This window comes from Lepidochelys kempii, chromosome 21 (genome assembly GCF_965140265.1).
Source record: "Lepidochelys kempii isolate rLepKem1 chromosome 21, rLepKem1.hap2, whole genome shotgun sequence".
NCBI classification, from domain to species: Eukaryota; Metazoa; Chordata; order Testudines; family Cheloniidae; genus Lepidochelys; species Lepidochelys kempii.
In genome coordinates this window covers 16,275,153-16,298,039 of record NC_133276.1, presented here as the reverse complement: position 1 = coordinate 16,298,039, position 22,887 = coordinate 16,275,153, and the positions used below count along the sequence as shown (strand labels likewise).

The window sequence follows — 22,887 nt, the reverse complement described above, 5'->3', positions numbered from 1 at the left end:
AGGAACGAAAATAGGCCCCGCAGTCGCAGAGCACCCCCTCATCCAGCATCCTCCTCCTGGTGTTATAGATGGAGACTTTGGCCAGAGCCAGGAGGAGGTTGATGAGGAGGTCTCGCAACTTCTTGGGGCCACGGATAGGGTGTGTGAAAAGGAATAAGTGTGGGGAAAAGTGCAGCCAGAACCTCAACAAGAGGTTCTGGAGGAGCCGGAATAGGGGCTGCAACCTGACACATTCAAGATAGGCGTGCGCCAGGTTCTCCCTCATGCCACAAAAGGGGCAGGCCTCAGGTATAGGGGTGAACCGCGCCAGGTGCATGCCCGTGCTCACGGCGCCATGAAGGAGCCACCAACTGATGTCCCTGGTGGGCCGTGGGACCAAGGTGGAATAAAGGCTGGCCCACCGGGGCTCCTCACCTCTTTAGGTGGAAGATATTCCCGCCATTTGGTGTCGGGGCAGGACACGAGGGTGTGGAGCACAAGCATGTACAGATGGTTTCTAGGCGCAGTTTGAAACCGGATCGGCTGCCGGGTATGCAGCTGGCTTGGAGTGTGGGAGTGGGGAGGCCGGGGGGGCTTGTGGAACAGGGGCCGAAGAAAAATATCTGGAGGGCCAGGGGTAAGGGGTGGGCGCGGAGCACCCTCTCACAGAGCTTACCACAGGAAAATGAGAAAATCAGGTGACAATGCAGCTTTCACCTCCTGGAGTATGCGCCTAGGGGTTGGAAGGGTGGAAAGCCCCATGCGTCGACCGAGCATGCGGGGTGTCACCCAGTCCCTCCCTCATAGTCCAGAAGGTCTCCGACTCTGGTGGTTTCTGCCAGGACCAACCTCCGACACACCAAGGGAGACTCCGCCACCTGCAAACGGAGATCGAGGTTGTGTAGCAGGGGCTCTGAGAGGAGGTCCACCCCCTCCGTGGCCACAAAGGACCTGGTCACCGAAAAAAGCTTCCAGGTCTGGAGAAGGTCCTGGTAGAAGACTGGCAGCTCAGAGAGGTCTTGCAGAAGACCTTTCGGATGGAGAAAAAAGAGCTGCCGGTCATATCAGAGCCCTCAGAGGTGGCGGAGGAAGGCGTGCGCCAACGTGCTCCACGCCAGACTACCTGCACCGTAAAGGAGCCTCTGTAGGGCCTGGAGGCAGAAGACATGGACCAGGCTGCGCAAGCAAACCAGGCCCTGTCCTCCTTTCTCCAGGGGAAGACTCAGGACCGCTGCAGAGACCCAGTGCAGCCCCAGCCAGAAAAACTTCAGAGCCATCCTCTGGAGCCTGGCCAGGATCCTCGGGGCTGGGCTCAGGGTGTTGAGCCGGTGCCAGAGCATGGACAGGACTAGCTGGTTCAGCACCAGTGCCCTCCCTTACAAGGAGAGACACTGGAACAGTCCTGTCCCTCTCCGCAGCCGCTCACCCACCCTGGCCTCCAGATCCTGCCAGTTCTCCAGTGGAGAAGGATGCGTGGTGGATAGATAAACACCAAGATAGAGCAGCGGACCTGCACTCCACCTAATGGTTTGAAGCACGGGTGGGAGGGAGCTCACCTGCCACCCATCCCCAACCACCAGGCCAGAGCTCTTGACCCAGCTGACCTGGGCGGAGGAGGCCACTGAGTAAACGGTCTGGCAGGCCTCCACCCTCACCAGGTCATCCGGGTCCTGGACCACGAGGAGCACATCGTCGGCATATGCCAACAGGACCAGCCGCAGCTCCAGCTCCCGAAGCATCAACCTCATCAACCTCCGGCAGAGGAGATGGAGGAAGGGCTTGATCACCAGAACATACAGCTGGCCCGAGAGGAGGCACCCCTGCCGTACTCCCCACCCGAAGCTGACCGGCTCAGTCAGGGTCCAGTTGAGCACCTGGAGAAAGCCCATGAACTGGGGCCCAAAGCTGAAAGCCCACAGGGTGCCTAGGAGATACCCGTGGTCCACCACCCGGACAATGTTTCGACGTTTACCTATGTCCGGGCGGAGGCCCATTGGTTGTGCCACTCCCAGTTGGACTGCATCTATTTGTCACACTTCCACTTTTCACGGGCCCACTCCTCCAACATCCAGCTGGCCCCTTTTTCAGATCACTGTCTGGCCACTGTGATGGCCTCTCTCTGTGCGGAGAGGCCAGGGCTGGCCTATTTGCATTTTAACAGCAGCTTGCTGGAGGATGTGGGCTTTGTGGCGTCCTTCCGGGAGTTCTGGCTGGCCCAGCGGGGGCAGCAGCGTGCCTTTCCCTCGGCGTGGCGGTGGTGGGATCTGGGGAAGGTGCGTGCCCGGCTCTTCTGCCATGACTACACCCAGGGCACCAGCCAACGGAGGGATGCAGCGATAGTGCAGTTGGAATGGGAGGTCTTAGAGCTGGAGAGGCATCTGGCCACCAGCCCTAAGGATCCATCCCTTTGCAGAGCATGCTGGGAGAAGCTGGAGGAGCTCCGGGCCCTCGACGACCGTTGGGCCCAGGGTGCTTTTGTTTGATCCCGCATCCGCCTCCTTTGGGAGATGGATCGCGGCTCCTGCTTCTTCTACACCCTGGAGAAAAAGAGGGGGACCAAGAAGCACATCACCTGCCTTCTGGCGGAGGACGGCACCCTCCTCACGGATCCAGTGGAGATGTGCGAGAGGGCCCTTCTACGCACACCTTTTCTCCCCGGATCTGACTGATCCTACTGTTCACAGAGTGCTCTGGGATGGACTCCCGACGGTCAGCGCGGGCGACTGGGACTGGCTAGAGCTGCCTCTCTCTCTGGCCGAATTCTTGGAAGCCCTCCGCCGCATGCCCACCAATAAATCTCCGGGCATGGACGGGCTGACTGTGGATTTCTACCACATGTTCTGGGGCGTCCTGGCCCAGACCTAGTCACTGTCTGGCCCGAGTCTTTGCAAAGCGGGGTCCTCCCTCTCTCATGAAGGTGAGCCGTGCTTGCCTTATTGCCGAAGAAGGGGGACCTCCGCGACTTACGAAATTGGCGTCCCGTCTTGCTCCTCAGCATGGACTACAAAATCGTAGCAAAGGCCATCTCGCTGTGGCTGGGGTCCATGCTGGAGGACTTGATCCACCCAGACCAGAGCTACACCATCCTGGGCCGTACCATCTTTGATAACCTGTATCTGGTCTGGGATCTCTTGGAGCCTGGGAGTAGGGATGGTCTGTCGTTCTCCCTCCTGTCTCTGGATCAGGAGAAGGCATTAGACAGGGTGGACCATGTGTATCTCCTGGGCACTCTGTGAGCATTAGGCTTCGGATCCCAGTTTGTGGGTTTTCTCCAGGTGCTGTACGCTTCCGCAGAGTGTCTTGTCAGGCTCAACTGGACCCTGACTGAGCCAGTCAGGTTCGGGCAGGGAGTACGGCAGGGGTGTCCCCTCTTGGGCCAGCTGTACGCTCTGGTGATCGAGCCCTTCCTCTGTCTCCTCCGCAGGAGGTTGACGGGGTTGGTGCTTCGAGAGCCAAAGCTGCGGCTGGTCCTCTCGGCATACGCCAACGATGTGCTCCTCGTGGTCCAGGACTCCGACTTGGCATGGCTGGAGGCTTGCCAGACCGTGTACTCGACGGCCTCCTCCTCCTGGGTCAACTGGGTCAAGAGCTCTGGCCTGGTGGTCGGGGACGGGTGGCAGGCGAGCTCCCTCCCACCCACACTTCAGGCCATCCGGTGGACGCGGGTCCACTGCTCTATCTCAGCATTTACCTTTCTGCCACACATCCATCTCCACCAGAGAACTGGGACAGTTTACAGGGCAAGGTGACGGAGCGGCTCTGGAAATGGACAGGACTACTCCGGGGCCTCTCCCTTCGAGGGAGGGCACTGGTACTCAATCAACTAGTCCTGTCCATGCTCTGGTACCAGCTCAACACCCTGGTCCCGGCCCCGGGTTTCCTGGCCAACCTCCGGACATCGATTCTGGAGTTCTTTTGGTCAGGACTGCACTGGGTCCCTGCAGGGGTTCTCCATCTAACCCTGGAGGGAGGGAAGGCAGGGCCTGAAGTGTCTGCACACTCAAGTCCATGTCTTCCACCTCCAGGCCCTGCAGAGGCTCCTTTATGGTGCAGGTAGTCCGGCGTGGAAAGTACTGGCGCACGCCTTCCTGCACCGCTTCTGAGGGCTCCAATACAACCGGCGGCTCCTTTATCTCGATCTGAGAGGTCTTCCACAAGACCTCTCCAGGCTGCCGGTCTTCTACCAGGACCTCCTCCAGACCTGGAAACTGTTATCGGCAACCAGGTCCATGGCGGTCACTGAGGGGGCAGATCTCCTCACGGAGCCCCTGCTACACAACCCCCAGCTCCATGTGCAGGTGGCGGAGTCCACCTCAGTGCACCAGAGGTTGGTCCTGGCAGAAGTCACCAGAGTCGGAGACCTCCTGGATTATGACCGGGGAGACTGGCTGGATCCCCTGACGCTCACTCAGCGTATGGGGCTCTCCAGGCCTTGTACTCCCCAGTGCGTACTTCAGGAGGTGAGGGCCGCTTTGCCGCCTGCTGCTTGGGCTTACCTTGACCGGGTCCTGCACGAGGGCACGCCCCGCCCACCCTCCACTCCAGGCCCTCTGGACCTATTCTTCGGGCCCCAGCCCCATGGACCTAACCGGTCCTCCCGCCCCTTCTCCGTGAGCCGGCTGCATGACTTGCAGCCAGTTCATTTCCAGACCACGCCAAGGAAACATGTATACACGCTCGTGCTCCACACCCTTTACTTCCTCACCCTTGCGTCCAGCTCCGACACAAAGTGGGGGACCTCCTGCCACCTCTAGAGGGTGAGGAGCCCTGGTAGGCCAGCTTATACCCCACCCTGGTCCTGAGGCCCCTGGGGATATCGGCTGGTGGCTCCTTCATGGGGCCATTAGCACGGGTGTGTATTTGGCACAGTTTACCCCTATCCCTGACACCTGCCCCTTCTGCGGCGTGGGGGAGACTGGCGCATGTTTACTTGGAGTGTGCCAAGTTGCAGCCCCTATTCCGGCCCCTCACAAATATCCTGTTACGTTTCTGGCTGCACTTTCCCCCTCATCACCTTCTCTATGCACTCCCTATCCATGGCCCCACAAAGTCACAGGACCTCCTGGTCAACCTCCTCCTGGCCCTGGCTAAAACGGCCATCTATAAAACCAGGGAGAGGAGGTTGGCTGATGGAGACTCCTGTGACTGTGGGGCCTGTTTCCGATCCTCTATCCGTTCATGTATCTGGGCAGAGTTCCTCTGGGCAGCATCCACTGGCTCCCTTGATGCCTTTGAGGAGCAGTGAGCGCTGTCTGGGGTTCTCTGCTCGGTGTCCCTGTCAGGTTCCCTTCTTTTGACCCTTTGACTGAACTCCTGTCCCTGTTTCACTAGTTGTCCCATGGAATCATTTGGTTTCCAGGTCCTGTAGATCCTCCCCTTAGGCTGTATGTGTGTGTGTGGGGGCAGTCCTTACGCAGTGGGCGGGCTCCCGCCCACCCACTTCCCGAAACCCAGTAGGTACACCCACCCACTTGAAACGCAACTGAGATTGACCAAGCTCTTCTAACACAGGCCACCAAAGGGGAACAACATTCAGTTCCTATCAACTGGGACTTAATTTGACCCAACCACCTAGAGATAAATGGCTCCTTACCTATTACCAACTCCCTGAGTGAACCACTCCCCCTGGGGACTTTATTTTAAAGGAAGCAGCACAAAAGAAAAAAAATTAATATTGCTGCCATCCAGAGTTGAATGAATGATGGAACCCCGGCTAGGCTGGCTTGACTATTTGGTTCTCTGTGCATTGTGCTGCCATGAGGAGGTGGCTTTGAGTCCTGCACTGCCCAGGTTTACTTGGGCTGGGAGCCTTGCAGAGGTTCTGTTGCTCCTGAGTGATGTCTTCCTAGCCAGCAGTTGGAGCAGAACTGGCCTACTCAATGTGAGCTCTTTGGCTGGAGAAAGCGTTGCTAACCAGGCACAAAAGGAGTGGGGAGTAAAAGATTGGGAGAGAAAATGGACTGGCCTTCCCCCTTCAAAATAAATCTCAGCCTTTACAACTTAAACCATAACTGGTGCTTTAGGCCTCATGCCTGGTCCCACTGAAATCAATGGGCTTTTTGGCATTGACTCCAGTGGGAGCCAGACCAGACCCTAACTCAGTTTGCTGGAAGCTAAAAGCCCAGAGTGAAGAATGTATTTTTGGTTGTAGAGGTGATGGTGCCCCATAAAGGACAGTGACTGTTCCTGAATTCCCTTTACCTCTTGCCCTCAGTTTATTTTTACAGCTTCAGAATAACACAGAGTGGTGAAGGATGCTTTTGTGAAGGTCCAAGCCCAACCTGGATCTTAAATTTTGTTGTTTCACAGTAAAATGCAAGTGTCCCCATTATTTTTACTAGCCAAATTAAGCTATTCTTCCCAATTAAGTTGTGAGATGCACATGGGGATCATAGAAATGTAGGGCTGGAAGGGACTTTCAAAGGTCATCGTCCATTCCCTTGCACTGAGATAGGACCAAGTAAACCCAGACCATCCCTGGCGACAGGTGTTTGTCTAACTTGTTCTTTAAAACCTCTAATAACGGGGATTTCATAACCTTCCTTCATAATCTGTTCCAGTGCTCAAGTATCCTAGAGTTAGAACGGTTTTCCTAATATCTAACTTGAATCTTCCTTGCTGCAAACCAAGCCAATTACTTCTTGCCCTACACTTGGTGGATATGGAAAACAATTGAACACTGTCCTCTTTGTAACAGTCTTTTATATATTTGAAGACTGTTTTAAGTTTCCCTGTCAACCTTCTCTCCTTTAGACTAAGTGTGCCCAGTTCTTTCAACCTGAGAACACTAGGCAGCATCTGGGGGAAGGAATCAAGGGAATACGGAGATGCAATGGTGGAATGTTATTATTATATGTGTAAATTGGCTTGAATAAATAATCCGGTTTAGTCCTCTAACAGCTTGGTTACTTCAATGATAACATACTGATAGTTTATAAGCAATAATGAAAAGATCAAGGGTAGTGGAGGTGGAATTTGATGCCTGGAGGCAATTCTTTGAGGAATAAGTGGTGGAGGTATGCTAATTAACAAGGCTTTCTCCTCCCGAGTGCTGGGGTCTAGCAGCTGAGGATGGGGCAAACTGATGCAGGCAAAATAAGGAAAAGATTTTAAATAGCTTCTGGGTATTAGGTCTTTCCACACACCCCAGGAGTTATGAACCTCCCCAGGCAATGAAACTGTCTTCTATTTTGCAGGAGAATCCACTAAGCTGTAGCGCTGGCCTCCAGAATGACAATGGAAAGCTGTAGGACAGGTGAGAAAGAACAACAAACCAAGAAACTGTGAATTCGACCTATGATCTTCATCAGAAATGAGCCATTCTTGCCTTCGTGTAGTTTGTGTTTAATATGTGATGTGTCCTCTGTCAGGGAACTATATCTTGTCAGGTCAAATTAAAATCTCTGATCTGAACACCCAGAACTTGAGGAATGTCTAGATCCACACCTGACTGTTGCTGTTCAGATCTCTATTTCTTTTTACGAATTTGTATTACAGCAGTGCTTAGAGGTCCCAACTGCGAGCTGTGCCCCATTGTACGGGGCATCATATATAGACATATTAAGAGACACTTCCTGCCCTGAAGTGTTCACAGTGTAACTTGAATTCATGTTAATTTTTTTTTTCTCCAGTGAAACCCTGCAAGAAATCTGCCATCCCAGGGGTGACCATCAAGCAGTTTGTTGAAGTTATTCCAAAAGGATGTAGCACGCCTGACTTTGAGCGAAAACCCATCACCCTAACATTACAGGAAGGTGAGACTCTCTTAAGAAACAGTTAATCTCACAGAGCCAGATTCTTGATCTCAGCCCTTACCTGCATGAGAAAACTATCGATTTAATTGTCAGTTTTGAAACAGTTAATTCAGTACAATTTTCTTGTGTAGCTAAAGCCTCAGTCACATTGGTATAAGTCTGGAGTAACTCCCTTGATGGCAGTGGAGTTATTATTGCTTTACACCATGTAAGTGAGATCAGAATTTGGCTCATAAGGTATAAACAGAGTCATTTGGACTCTACAGCACGTTGATCTACTTCCACGTGATCAGAGTAAAATGTTTTACAGTAGAAACTTCAGCAACTTGAGCTGATTTATTTTCACTTTCCGCTGAAGCATTTAAAAAGCTCAGTGTTGAGATTAAGCCCCCATTAAAGTGAGGGGTGGCAGGAGGGACGGATACCTCCATTTGTGTGATGCTGGCCCCACTACATCAAGTAGTGTGATTGAGGTTGCAGCAGGGCCGGATTTCCAGTTAGGCACAGTAGGCACATGCCTAGGGTCGCCGATGCTCTAGGGGTTCCTAAAAGTTAAAAATGGTTTAAAAGTTAAAGTTAATCCATACAGCTCTCTTGCTGGCAGCTGGGCTCCTGGCGTGGGTTGGTGGCCACCCAGCGTGTAGGGCTGGAGTCGGGTCAGCATCCGAGTCAGCCTGCCTGGGGAATGCTGTGAGCCACAGCTGGGTGGGGCAGCTGCTGAAGGTGCTGGGAGCATCCCAGCCCCTTCCCAGTCTTGACCGCCATGCTGCCTCTGCCCCATGCCAAGGAGAGAGTGGGAGGGGCGTGGCCGGCGCTGGGCTGCAGGAGGGATGGAAGACACCCGGGGACCGCTCACCATGGGGAAAGGTGCAGTCCTCCCTTACACCTCACCTGGGGTGGGTGGGCTGCACCACGGCTCGGGCTGGGAGCGCTGTGCATGTAGGGTTGCCAGATGTCTGTTTTTTGACCGGAATGCCCAGTTGAAAAGGGACCCTGGTGGCTCCAGTTGGCACTGCCGACTGGGCCATTAAAAGTCCGGTTGGTGGTGCAGCGAGGGCCCAGGCCTGAGGGAAGTGGCTGCCAGGACCCTGCGGCCCTAGGCGTATGGGCAGCCAGGGAGGCTCTGCGTGCTGCCCCTGCCCAAACTGTTGGCTAAACAGCTCCCATTGGCCAGGAACCGAGATCAGTGGGAGCTGTGGGGGTCACCCATGCGCCTAGGGCCGTAAGGACCTGGTGGCCAGTTCCTGGGAGCGGCGGTAAACACCGCTGGAACCCCGCTTCCTGCACCCCAACCCTCTGCCCCAGCCTGGAGTCCCCTTCTGCATCCAAACTCCCTCCTGGAGCCGGCACCCTGCACCCCCCCCAACACCCTGCCCCAGCCCTGAGCTCTCCCTGTACCCCAAACCCCTGATCCCCGGGCCCCCCCCAGAGCCCACCCACCCCAGCCGGAGCCCTAATCCCCACCTCATCCCAACCCCCTGCCCCAGCCTGGAGTCCCCTCTTGCACCAAACTCCCTCCCGGAGCAACCCCCCTCACACTCCAAATCCCTGCTCCAGCCCTAATCCCCCTCCTGCACCCCAAACCTCTCATCTCCAGCCCCACTCTAGAGCCCACACCCCCAGCCAGAGCCCTCACCCCTTCCCACACTCTGAACCCCTTGGCCTCAGCCCGGAGCCCGCTCCTGCACTGCAAACCCCTCATCCCCATCCCACAGTCCAAACCCCTAGCCGGAGCCCTCACCCCCCCTGCACCCCAACTTCTTGCCCCAGACCGGAGCCCCCTCTTGCACCCTAAACCCCTCATCCCTGGCCCCAGCCCAGAGGCCTCACCCCTTCCCGCACTCCTAACCACTCAGCCCCAGCCGAGAGCCCCCTCCTGCACCCCAAATCCCTCAGCCCAACCCAGAGCCCACACCCGCAGCTGGAGCCCTTTCCCCCCACCCCCTGCCCCAGCCCAGAGCCCTCTCCTGTGCCCTGAACCCCTGATTTGGGGGTTTTAAAGACCTGGCTTCACAAAGCCCTGGCTGGGATGATTTAGTTGGTGTTGGCCCTGCTTTGAGCAGGGGATTGGACTAGATGACCTCCTGAGGTCTCTTCCAACCCTGATATTCTGATTTCTGGCCCCATCCCAGAGCCCATACCCCTAGCTTGAGCCCTCACACCCCTCCTGCACCTGAACCCCTTGCCCCAGTGAAATTGAGTGAGGGTGGGAGAAAGTGAGCAACAGAGGGAGGGGGGATGGAGCAAGTGGGGGTGGGGCCTCGGAGAAGGGGTGGGGCAGGGTGTTTGGTTTTGTGCGATTAGAAAGTTAGCAACCCTATGTACATGGTCTTGTGCCTTCCCAGGGAGGCTGTGTTTATATTTGCTTGTGTTTAATTTTTTACGGAAAACATGAACGTCAGCTGTAGGCAGGGGAATGCTAAACATGTTGTGCTTAGGGGCGCGTCAGGTGTAAGTCCGTCCCTGGGTTGCAGTGTGTGGTATTTACAGGAAGGCCAGTTCATCATCACCAAAGGCCTGATCCAAAGCCCACTGAAATCAGTGGAAAGACTCCCATTGATTTCAATAGACTTTGGATCGGGCCCTAGAGCAGTGTTTCAGATTGTATTTATGGACTCTGCAGAATGTGGCAATGCCTGTGTAAAGTCCCTAACTCTGCAGAATGAATAGATTTCCAGCACCTGCAGGTTTCAGTTTTCTCCTCTCTCTCCATACAAAGAAAAGGAGTACTTGTGGCACCTTAGAGACTAACCAATTTATTTGATCATAAGCTTTCGTGAGCTACAGCTCACTTCATCGGATGCATACTGTGGAAAGTACAGAAGATCTTTTTATACACACAAAGCATGAAAAAATGGGTATTTACCACTACAAAAGGTTTTCTCTCCCCTCACCCCACTCTCCTGCTGGTATTAGCTTATCTAAAGTGTTCACGCTCCTTACAATGTGTATGATAATCAAGTTGGGCCATTTCCAGCATAAATCCAGGTTCCCCCCAACCCCCGCCCCACACACACACAAAACCCTTTGAGCAGCGGGTTGACTAGATGACCTCCTGAGGTCCCTTCCAACCCTGATATTCTTCTCAAATAAATTGGTTAATGAGTGGGGTGGGGGGAGAGAAAACCTTTTGTAGTGGTAAACACCCATTTTTTCATGCTTTGTGTGTATAAAAAGATCTTCTACACTTTCCACAGTATGCATCCGATGAAGTGAGCTGTAGCTCATGAAAGCTTATGCTCAAATAAATTGGTTAGATTCTAAGGTGCCACAAGTCCTCCTTTTCTTTTTGCGAATACAGACTAACATGGCTGTTACTCTGAAATCTCTCCATACAATGTCACTTGTCCATGGACTGTTGTGCCTTTTGTAGAGGGATGCAATGCCCCCTAGTGGTACCCCAGATTTTTACCAGGGCCACCTCGCAATAAATGGAGTACTTGTGCCACCTTAGAGACTAACCAATTTATTTGAGCATAAGCTTTCGTGAGCTACAGCTCACTTCATCGGAAAGCTTATGCTCAAATAAATTGGTTAGTCTCTAAGGTGCCACAAGTCCTCCTTTTCTTTTTGCGAATACAGACGAACATGGCTGCTACTCTGAAACCGCGCAATAAATGTGGTCCTTTATTATTATGTTTAGTTGTATTTGCATAATGCCAGAGGCCCCAGGCATGGACTATAGGATCCTGTTGTGCTAGGCGCTGTATGGATGGTCCCTGCCTAAGGCTAGTCAAAAATTTTCTATTGAAACTTTTTTCCAACAGAAAATTGGAGTTTGAACAAAATGAAAACTGTCATCGGGAAGGGTCTGCTTTCTGTGAAAAAAGAAAAGGAGTACTTGTGGCACCTTAGAGACTAACCAATTTATTTGAACATGAGCTTTCGTGAGCAAGTACTCCTTTTCTTTTTGCGAATACAGACTAACACGGCTGTTACTCTGAAACCTTTCTGTGAAAAGTTTCAATTTTTTGTTGGAAAATAATTTTTAGTTTTTGGCCGTTTGGGGCTGAAAACTGGAAAAAAATTGTTTTTCAATAAAAATTCTAACTTTTCTCTGGAAACAAAGACCATTTTCTGACCACCTCTACTGTCCTCACATCTGCTGTGCAAAAGGGACCCTCAGAAAGTAGCATTTAGTGGTCACAGATTTACTGTCTGTGCTTGGGACAATTTACTGCATATGTGTTGGGAAGATTGCAAAAGTAACCAATGTGTCTCTCAAGGTGAAAAGAAGAGGAGGGAGCTGTGTGGAGTCAGCATAAGCCAAATGGACAAGATGCTGAGACAATGCAGGGAATATGGCATAACTGTTTTGCACTGAGGGTAGAGCCTGATTGCTCATAAAGGGTTCATGAAAATTTCTCTGTTAAGAGGACATAAATTCCAAATACTGAATAGAGTTTTTATGCTGGATTAGGGATCTCTCTCTTGTTTAAAACTGTCCTTTCCCTTTATATCCACTGATGATTGGAATCACTGGTGCTATTTGCTGATGGTGGTGCGTCTGCCAGACTGGTGGCCAGACATGGCTAAATAGCAGAGCTCTCATCAGTAGCTGTCTCAGTGTGGGCGTACCCAGCATGTTACAAGGTTTCGAACTGAGATCCTTAAAATTCATATGCAACAACCTTAATAGATTATGTACCCAACCCCCCAACACACTTTTCTAACAGAACGTTAAGGTTCTTGTAACATTAACATGTGGGAAAAAATCAAGTTGGGCCTGAAGTGGACCCCCAAATCCATCCCACACCCCCACAAATGTTGGTGTGGTTGAAATCCAGATCTGGATCTGAAGTTTTAGGCTTAAACTCAGTCCTACGAAAAATGCATTTTCTGCCTAGAAATAAAAATTCAGGGAAGAAATCCTATTGGTCAGTGGATGAGTTTGAAAGACACTTTTCAAGTCAGCTTTCTGAAAAGCAGTCAGCTCAACTGTTGCTTAGTCCTATTTTATCCAGGCTCCTTCCTCCTCCCCTAAGTGACTAATTTTTTGCCTCTTTTGAAAGGTAAAAATGCCATCTTCAGGGCTGTGGTTAAGGGTGAACCACCACCCAAGGTGATATGGAGTCGGAGCAAAGAAGAAATGAACAATCCTGACAAATACCAAATGTCTTTCAGTGGCATTACAAACGAGTTCATCCTGAAGGTAAGGGTCAGCTATGGCATATTGGGCCCAGCATAGCAGAGAGAAAGAGATAGGAAGAGAGAAACCCAGCCTGGGATAGCAGGGGGGCTGTGGGTCTGGACATCAACAGAGCTGTGTACGGAACCCAGGACCAGAATAGCAGAAAGTGCTGCAGCTCAGGATTGAAGGGCATCAGCAGATCTCTGTACAAGGAACTCAGGACTGGAACAGGAGGGGGTGTTAGAGGTCAAGACTGGGGTGTATTGGAGGAGCTATGTAGAGTCAAGTTGCAGGAACTTCACCCTGGGCTTTGTAAACTGAATTGTCCCAGAGGAGCACAGTTGTCTAGATGGATCATGGATGGAAGTGAGTATGGGTGGCATTGAATCTGCAATAACACCCAGCACTAAAGCAAACAAAGCTTTTAGGAATGTCCTGGGAACAGAAAGAGGATCGAGGACGATACTTTGCAGCTACTTCATAAGGAGATGAGCAACTGGGAAGAGGGGCAGATTCCTCATTCACCATTGCAGGCTGCTGCCAGCTCATACTATCTTCTTCTTTTTAAGATAAACAAACTCTCTGCAGAAGATACTGATTTGTACCATTGCTCTGCTGTGAATGAGTATGGGGAAGCTGCATGCATTGCTGGCCTCAAGGTTATACAAGGTAGGACTGGCTGGGTCCTGTGTGAAAACCATCTGATTTGACTTTCACAGAGAACAGTCTATGCTGGTGGTTGCTCAGAGCATTGTCCAGGTTTCCTTTCTCTAGGAGAGGGAGTGTTGTACACACAGGAGATTGGACTTCTTCAGTCACTCCTCCTACTTTGGTGACGGATAGAATAACAGACAGACAAAGAAAAGGAGTACTTGTGGCACCTTAGAGACTAACCAATTTATTTGAGCATGAGCTTTCGTGAGCTACAGCTCACTTCCTCAGATGCATATCGTGGAAACTGCAGCAGACTTTATATACACACAGAGAACATGAAACAATACCTCCTCCCACCCCACTGTCCTGCTGGTAATAGCTTATCTAAAGTGATCATCAAGTTGGGCCATTTCCAGCACAAATCCAGGTTTTCTCACCCTCCACCCCCCCACACACAAATTCACTCTCCTGCTGGTAATAGCCCATCCAAAGTGACAACTCTCTACACAATGTGCATGATAATCAAGTTGGGCCATTTCCTGCACAAATCCAGGTTCTCTCACCCCCTCACCCCCCTCCAAAAAACACACACACAAACTCACTATCCTGCTGGTAATAGCTCATCCAAAGTGACCACTCTCCCTACAATGTGCATGATAATCAAGGTGGGCCATTTCCAGCACAAATCCAGGTTTTCTCCCCCCCCCCCACCCCCATACACACACAAACTCACTCTCCTGCTGGTAATAGCTCATCCAAAGTGACCACTCTAGGAATATTTCCAAAATACCTCTGAACAACATACTAATCCACAGAGGCCTCCCTACCAACACTACAGAAAGAAGGATTCTAGGTGGACTCCTCCTGAAGGTCAAAACAGCAGACTGGACTTCTACATAGAGTGCTTCCGCCGATGTGCACGGGCTGAAATTGTGGAAAAGCAGCATCACTTGCCCCATAACCTCAGCCATGCGGAACGCAATGCCACCCACAGCCTCAGAAACAACTCTGACATCATAATCAAAAAGGCTGACAAAGGAGGTGCTGTTGTCATCATGAATAGGTCGGAATATGAACAAGAGGCTGCTCGGCAGCTCTGTGTGTATATAAAGTCTGCTGCAGTTTCCACGGTATGCATCCGATGAAGTGAGCTGTAGCTCACGAAAGCTCATGCTCAAATAAATTGGTTAGTCTCTAAGGTGCCACAAGTCCTCCTGTTCTTTTTGCGAATACAGACTAACACGGCTGTTACTCTAAGACAGACAAAGGTTGGTCGTGTGGTTTTTGTATTGGCCTGTGACTCAAAAGCTCCAAGTTCAGTGTCTGGCTCTGCTGCAGTCTTGCTGTGTGACCCTGGGCAAGACTTTTAGTCTTCTTGGGCCTCAGTTCCCCATCTGTAAAATGGGGGTGGTAATATTTCCTTTATCAATTTCGATTATAAGCTCTTTGGGGCAGGGACAGCCTCTTCCTATGTGTATGTACAGCTAGCTCAAAGGGGTTCTGATCTTGGTTGGAGCTTCTAGGTGCTGCTATAATACAAATATTTAATAATAACTGGGAGTTATTGGGAATTCATGACACGTGGACACACAAATCCAGGCTAGGATTTCCCTGTGACTTTCACTGATTAGAAATCCGGGGATGGAAGACACTTGTATAAGTATTAAAGCTTGTTAGTATTATTATCACAGTTACCTAATGATTTTTATTTCTTTTCTTTCTTTGCTCTGTCTCCTCTCCCAACTCATCAGTTAGTTTCAAGAAAACAACAAAACCATTCCCCACTGAGCCTCAGGAGGGTAAGTGTGAAGAACAAGAGAGCTATCTGTATTATGTTTTATGAATATCATACGCACTTCAGTTAACCTGTTTGATATTATCCAGCCTGGCTGCAAAAAGGAGAATCAAAGGAGACTATTAGGGGAAACAAACAAGAAATAGAACAATGGCAAAGAAAAGGTACCATCAGAGAGAAACAGTGGGGAAGCTAATAATAAGAGAATGTCCACTTGTCTGACTCCAACTCCGCTAGCAAGGTTTATTTTTCTCAGGCCCACATCTGGGATCAAAGGGGATATTAAACTATTAAAGTCCCTGGCGTAGAAAGGAAGGGGGATTGAGCAGGCAGTAGAGGCTGGAGATGGATCTTTGACAGAGAGAGACAGAGAATACTTCAGGAGCTGTCTGTCTTTCTCAGGAAAAGGGGTGTCTGAGCTGAGTGGAACTTACCCAAAACTTACAAGAAAAGAATAAAGTTTAGGTAAGACACAGTTGTATAGGCCTTTTGTTGTTTTATCCCTTTTCTCTGCTTGTTACGGGTGAATAAATAACGCTTTGTTTCTGAAGAAGCTGTTTTTGAGTCACTTTAATCAGGTGCAGGTCACAAGCCCCAAGAGAAAAATGGTTTATAGGTGCCAAGCCCAGTTAGACCTGTTGTGTTAATGGGTTGCCACCCAGAGATCCAGTCCCAGAGTGGTTGGACCGTGGGAAAAGTGAGAGGAAGACAGGCCTTCACCTAAAGGGTGCGCTAGAGGGACTAAAGGGTATCTAAAAGACAGCTCACCATTTAGCTGCAATAGTGCGTTTTCAGCTAAATTTTCAGAAGTAGCCTAAGATGTCTCAATTTGGACACCTATTAGTGGCCACTTTGCACCATGGTGGCCTTAGTTTTTCTAAAGCTCTTTTTGGTTCTGTGTTACATCCTGTTGGGTGACTCCATTTTCACATCCTGCCATTTCTTTTTCTTACAGACCTGAAGAAAGAGTTGCAGGACTTCAGGAAAATATTAAGGAAGCGGTGAGTGGCCCCGGGGCAAGACCAGTGTCGTAAAAGATACTTGTTTCACCTTTGTGGCAGGGGTGACTATCCACCCTTCACAGATCATCCGGGCAACACTACCTGCTTCTGTTTGTCTGGAGTCACCACGTAGAAGGTGCTCTGCTACTGGCTCTGGGGTGGAGGTCCCAGCGCTCTCCAGTAGGAGGCACCTACAGGGCTGTGCTGCTGATGCTATCTTGTCTCACAAAGTTTGCCTTGTGGAATCTTCTGTCTCTTCTGCTCCTGCATTTTAGCTCACTCTGAACTTATTGGGGAAATGGCTGAAAAAGGTACAGAGACATGTTGCCTGTATCCCAACAGTAACACCTCTGGCCAATTAAGGAGCAGCATCAGTGTGTCTCAGAAAGATTCCCATCCTGTCTAGTCTTCATCTGCTGGTGGATATGACCTCCAGAAAGGGTGGAGATGAAGAATGAAAGAGGGGTAAATTAAGAGGAAAGAGGTGCTCCCCGTTGCCTATCTAAACTCCCAGATTCTCCTCCTTTGACTGTTCCTTAGAACTCCACTACCTGCACAGAAGGAAGTTGACATGGAACAGGTCTGGCAGCTGCTGCTGAATGCCGATAGGAAGGATTATGAGAAAATCTGTTTAAAGTATGGGATTGTTGACTTCCGGGGGATGCTGAGGAAGCTTCAGCAGATGAGGAAGGACAGAGAGGACAAGCAACAACAGGTAAGACAAAGCTTGAAAAACCATTGGATTTCAGTTAGACTTAAGCTCTTCTGGGCCTAAATCACTTTAGAAAATGGGATTTAAGCTCCTAAGTCACTTACATGCTTTTGAACATTTTACCCAAGGACAGCAAAACATTAGCAGCAATACAACAAAGAAGGCTCAATTCCAGCCTGACCTGTGTGTAACTCCTGTAATTTCAGTAGACTTCACTTTGCAAGGTATTGGTGGAATTGGTACTAGGGAGCCCATTTTTTAAAACCTGGGTGCTGAATTTTGTATTTGGGTGCCTGTGCAGCTTGTGCTGATTTACACACTCAAATGTAGAATTAGGTCAACCGATACAGACAACCATATTTGAAAATTGGACCAATAGTGTCTGCTTTGTGTATGAGTGACCAGGGGGCTGCTGGGTACTATCCAGCTTGCCTAAAGCAGCAAAAAGTGGAGGGCTAGTGCTGTTCCTTTTGCTACGCTGATACAGTGGTGGGTAAAGTAGGTTCCACACCATTTTGACAATCTAATGGAAAATCTACCAAAGCCAGCCCTATCATATACCATGTGCTTGTGTCTGTCCTTCACAGTATATCTACAATGTCACAAACCTCAAGCACATCAAGGTCAATAAGGAGGGGAATGCTACATTCCATCTAGAGATGGACCTGAAAAATCCTGAGAGCAGAATTTACCTGTACAAGGTAAGGTGGGAGAAGGAGTGGCGAGATCAAGCCATGCTGAGATTACAACGGTCACTTAGATCTGACTCAGAACATGCCTGATTCACTGTGCAGCAACTGAGTGTGTACGAATTGCTTTATAATGTGTCTCTCAATAGCAACTCCTTTGATTGATTAAGGACCATAATTGAAGTGGGAGTCCCATCCAGTTGTCCTCTGCTGGTAGATGTGGCATGAGACCTGAAGTGCAGAAGATGAAGGGGTTACAATAAAGATGGAATATTCAAGTCCATCAGGGTCCTCCATGGAAATTCAAGAACCCCACAGGCAATAAATTGATCCCTGCAGTCTCAAATCAGCAAATTCAGACTAGTCTCATTCATTTTGATGGGCATTGTGTCCCTGTCTAATTTGTCTTCTATCAAAGAGGACTCTGAAGGAAATTAAAAAATACACCTAGTTACAGAATTTCACAGCCATGGTCAATAGATCATTGGTGGTGCAGGTGATTTATGAACAGCAGGATGATCGCATGGTGCTGAGTCCTCTTCCTCATTTCCTGCTGCTACATTGCATTCAGAAACAGCTAAAACTACATTAAGTATTTTCCTAATATGCCTTTCTTATGTAAGCAGTTTTTATAGCTGTTTTAGAGACATTTATGCAGTGCCAAATGAACTCTCAGTGCATTAAAAACAGCTAATGGGATCTTTGGCTGTATGAGCAAGGAGTGGTGAACAGTAGTAGCGAGGTGGGTTTACCTCTGTATACTGCGCACATTTTTAACAGCGAGTGTGATTAACAATTGCAACAAACTACCAAAGGAAGTGGTGGATTCTTCATTTCTTGAAGTCTTCAGATCAAGACTGTGTGTCTTTTTGGAAGATATGCTTTAGCCAAACACAAGTTACTGGACTCAACACAGCGATAACTGGGGGAAATTCTCTGGCCTATGTTATAGACGAAGTCAGACTAGATGAACTAATGGTCCCTTCTGCCCTTAAACTCTGTGAAGCTATGAAACAAATGGGTGGGGAAGTGGTCCGTGCAGCCACAAGTGGTAGCGGAGATGGTGAGTAAAATCACAGATTGGAAGGCAGTTTGATCGCAAGCTATTCCATCCACATTAGGAGAGCATCTAAGCACCCTGAGCATTTACATCTTCAAAGCTGATGTAAAAAGAGACTAATTAAACCTCAAAACGCCATGTGAATTAGGCAAATAAATGTTTTTTCCTCATTTAAGTAGGGTGACCAGATGTCCTGATTTTATAGGGACAGTCCTGGTTTTTGGGTGTTTTTCTTATATGGGCTCCTATTACCCCCACCTCCCCCCACCCCAGTCCCAATTTTTCACATTTGCTGTCGGGTCACCCTACGTTTAAGAGAGTTCTGTACAGGGCTCATTGTGAAGTCAGTTTTCATAAGCAATGAGCAGCAACTGCCCATTATCAGCAATAATAGGCTATAGGGCCAACAAATATGTTGTTGGACAAAGGTGATCCAGTGGATATAGCGTACTTGGACTTTCCAAAAAAACTTTGACAAGGTGCTTCACCAAATGCTCTTAAGCAAACCAAGCAGTCCTGGGATAAGACAGAAGGTCCTCTCATAGATCAGTAACTGGTTAAAAGTTGGTGGGGAGGGAAGGGTAGGAATAAATGGTCAGTTTTCAGAATGAAGAGAGGTAAATAGCTGAGTCCCCTAGGGATATGTACTGGGACCAGTGCTGTTCAACATATTCATAAATGATCGGGAAAAGGGATAAACAGTGAGATGGCAAAATTTGCAGATGATACAAAATTAGTCAAGATCTTAAGTCCAAAGCTGACTGTAAAGAGTTACAAAGGGATCTCACTAAACTGGATGACTGGGCAACAAAATGGCAGATGAAATTCAGTGTTGATAAATGCAAACTTAAAGTAATACATATTGTAAAACATAATCTGAAGTATACATATAAAATGATGGGGGTCTAAATTAGCAATTACCAGTCAAGAGAGAGATCTTGGAGTCATTTTGGATAATTCTCTGAAAATATCCATTCAATGTGCAGCGGCAGTCAAAAAGCTAACAGAATGTTAGGAACTGTTAGGAAAAGGCTAGATAATAAAACAGTAAACATCATAATGCCACTGTATAAATCCATGGTACACCCACACTTTGAGTACTGTGAGCGGTTCTGCTTACCCCATCTCAAAGAAGATTTATTAGAAATGGAAAAGGTAGAGAGAAGGACAACAAAAATGATTAAGGATGTGGACCAGCTTCCGTATGAGACGAGATTAAAAAGACTGGGACTTTTCAGCTTGGAAAAGAGACAACGACGGGGGATACGATTGAGGTCTATAAAATCATGACTGGTGCGGAGAAAGTGACCAGGGAAGTGTTATTTGCCCCTTCACATAACACAAGAACCAGGGGTCACCCCATGAAATTAATAGGCAGCCAGTTTAAAATAAACAAAAGGAAGTATTTCTTCACACAAGGCACAGCCAACCGGTGGAACTCGTTGCCAAGGGATGTGTGAAAGCCAGAAATATAACTGGATTAAAAAAAGAATTAGATAAGTTCCTGGAAGATAGGTCCATCAGTGGCTATTAGCCAAGATGGTCAGGGATGCAACACCATGCTCTGGATGTCCGTAAGCCTCTGACTGCCAGATGCTGGAAGTGGACAACAGAGGATGGATCACTTGACAATTGCCCTCTTCTGTTCATTCCCTTTGAAACATTAGCCACTTTTGGAAGACAGGATACTGTGCTAGATGAACCATTGCTCTGGCCCAATATGGCCATTCTTATGTTCTCAGCCATCCCTGGTATAACTCATTGACATAAATGGAGTTGTACCAGGGATGAATTTGGCATAATGTGTTTGAAGGGATTTGGACCTCTGGGGTCCCGTATGCTAGAAACCGAGTGTTGCACATTTAACATATTGCACTTAGGAATTCAGGTAGTCTTGGGTTGGTGCTTTAAACCCATTTAATGTCTTTCCATTTAAACAAGTGCATTGCTCTAACTCAGCAAATTGCCTCTTTTCTCCCTTCAGGATGGCCAGCTGATCAATTATGGATTCAACGATGACAAAGTAAAGCACTGTCTGAGGCAGGCAGGGAAAAAGTACAACTTCACCATCAACCACCTGCAGCTGGAAGATGCTGGCGTGTACCAGATCAAAGTGGAAGATGTGGATGTCTTCTCAACTGAGCTAGAAGCTGACTGTAGGGACCTGAGCTTTATAAACATGCACTTTGCCAGGATGTGATAAGAACCCATTGCAGATGGGAAATCTAATCTGGGACTAAATTTCAAACTCAGCAGTGGAAAGCAATAGCCACTGAAGTCTATGCAGGCAAAGGCTCTTACTCTCTAATAATACACTTGTGTCAAAGAGAGAAAGGGTAGGAAAGGTGGTCATGTGGACAGGACACTGGATTAGGTTTTAGGATCAATGGGTTCAATTCTCAGTTCAGCACAGACTTCTTATATGACTTTGGGCTTGACTCTTAATTTATCCTGTGCCTCAGTTCCCCTTCTGTAAAATGGGGATAATAATCCTCTTTGTCAAAGGGATGTTGTGAGGCTAAAAGTCCATGAATGATTGTGAACTGCTCAGACACCACAGTGATAAGGTATAGGTACCTAGTTAAGTAAAAAAAAAAAAATATTCCTGTACCACTCACAAGTAGACTAAGGCGTACATCTCCGGGTAACTGTTCTTTCTGCCAGCGCAAAAGCTTGCTGACTTCAAATTTTCTTTCATCCATCCATCCATCCATCCACATTTAGTCCTAGTGAGTCAAGCAACTCACCCACATTTTCCTAACAATGGCCCTCAATCCTAACTTGGAGAGACCACGTTCCATTATAAGGGAATGGGCGCTACCCCACCCTGGTCATTGGATATAGAAGTAGGCTGTTCCTTTTTTGGTCCTTGTAGGGAAATGAGCCATCCCATCCAAGATTTGCAGAGGGACTGGAAGTGGCAGCTGTCCCACTGTAACTTTCCATAGTGGCCTCCAATAGGAGGGAAACAACATTACTTTGCTTCAAGATATGTTTTTGTATATTTCTTGTATAAAATATAATAGAAGGGAGGGTCATTTTAGGGGGCATGTAACACACTCTTCTCACAGCCTCCCAGAGTGTAGGAGACTTTCCTAGGCTCCAGCATAGCTTTTCTCCCTGAAAGACCTGAGCTGCCTGTCACGGAGAATCTGTTACATGACTAATAGCCCTTGATTTGCCATTGCAGTCATTCCTGTGGGATTCCGACGCTTGCTTAGTGAAGTGCACTGCCATGAGCAAGGAAATGCCATCTTTGAATGCAGCCTATATAGCCCCTGCTATGATGCCATGTGGCTGCATAGAAAACATCCCATTGAGAAGAGTGACAAGTACAAAATCTCCATCTCTCCTGATGGCCTGACCCACCAGCTGGTGATTAAAAACACACAGCTCACTGACAAAGGGACTTACACCCTCGATATAAGAATCTGCTCCTCTAGTGCATGGCTGGAGGTGGAACGTGAGTAACACTCTATTCTTCCCTTAGCTTCAGTTTTGCTTTCTTATGGTGGACCTAACTTTGTCACCAGGTGGCCTGCCGTTAGACATGGATTGCTGTTGGGAGTTGATTGTTAAGCTGGTGGCTCTGGAGTGCTATCTGGGAAAGTAGGAAGCAGGTTAGAAAGTAACTTCAGCCTTCCTCTTCAGTAGGACTATGACAATCAGACAATAACTCCCCTCCTTATGAACACTGACAAAACCTGCAAGCTCTCATTTCCCCTATTGCCATAAGATAGATTCTCCATCAGTTGGAGATTTTAAATCAAGACTGGATCTCTCTTAAAAATACACTCCAACTCCACCACAATATAGGAACTTGATGAAGAAATTACAGGGTGAAAATTTTTGGCCTGTGTTACACAATAGATCAGACAAGATGATCACAAATATCCTTTCTGACCTGAAACTCTACTATTCCTATTCAAGTGCTGCTATTTCTAAAGTAGGGTCCTCTTAATTAGGCTATCCAAATCAACTATCTGTTGTCCTCATTAAGTTGCTGACCTTCAACCCAACTGGGACCAGATGAGGAAAGTTGAACCCCCAGACCTCTGGCCTGTTAACCATATTTACAATTGGTAGTGTACATCCTTATTTAACTTACCTAA

General features: G+C 48.7%; 1 protein-coding gene across 1 annotated transcript in view; it reads left to right on the top strand.

The window, feature by feature from the left end:
• Positions 1-334: 334 nt before the first annotated feature.
• Positions 335-22,887, top strand: part of IGFN1 (immunoglobulin like and fibronectin type III domain containing 1) — a 54,954-nt gene continuing 32,401 nt past the window's right edge. Inside the window, exons 1-14 of the mRNA XM_073320422.1 lie at positions 335-362; positions 928-1,123; positions 2,975-3,211; positions 3,404-3,560; positions 4,697-4,736; positions 7,611-7,733; positions 12,746-12,885; positions 13,434-13,533; positions 15,270-15,317; positions 16,269-16,314; positions 16,855-17,029; positions 17,614-17,727; positions 20,760-20,931; positions 21,966-22,238. Of these exons, the coding sequence (XP_073176523.1) occupies positions 335-362; positions 928-1,123; positions 2,975-3,211; positions 3,404-3,560; positions 4,697-4,736; positions 7,611-7,733; positions 12,746-12,885; positions 13,434-13,533; positions 15,270-15,317; positions 16,269-16,314; positions 16,855-17,029; positions 17,614-17,727; positions 20,760-20,931; positions 21,966-22,238 (1,849 nt within the window). The remainder of the gene's footprint in view (positions 363-927; positions 1,124-2,974; positions 3,212-3,403; positions 3,561-4,696; positions 4,737-7,610; positions 7,734-12,745; positions 12,886-13,433; positions 13,534-15,269; positions 15,318-16,268; positions 16,315-16,854; positions 17,030-17,613; positions 17,728-20,759; positions 20,932-21,965; positions 22,239-22,887) is intronic.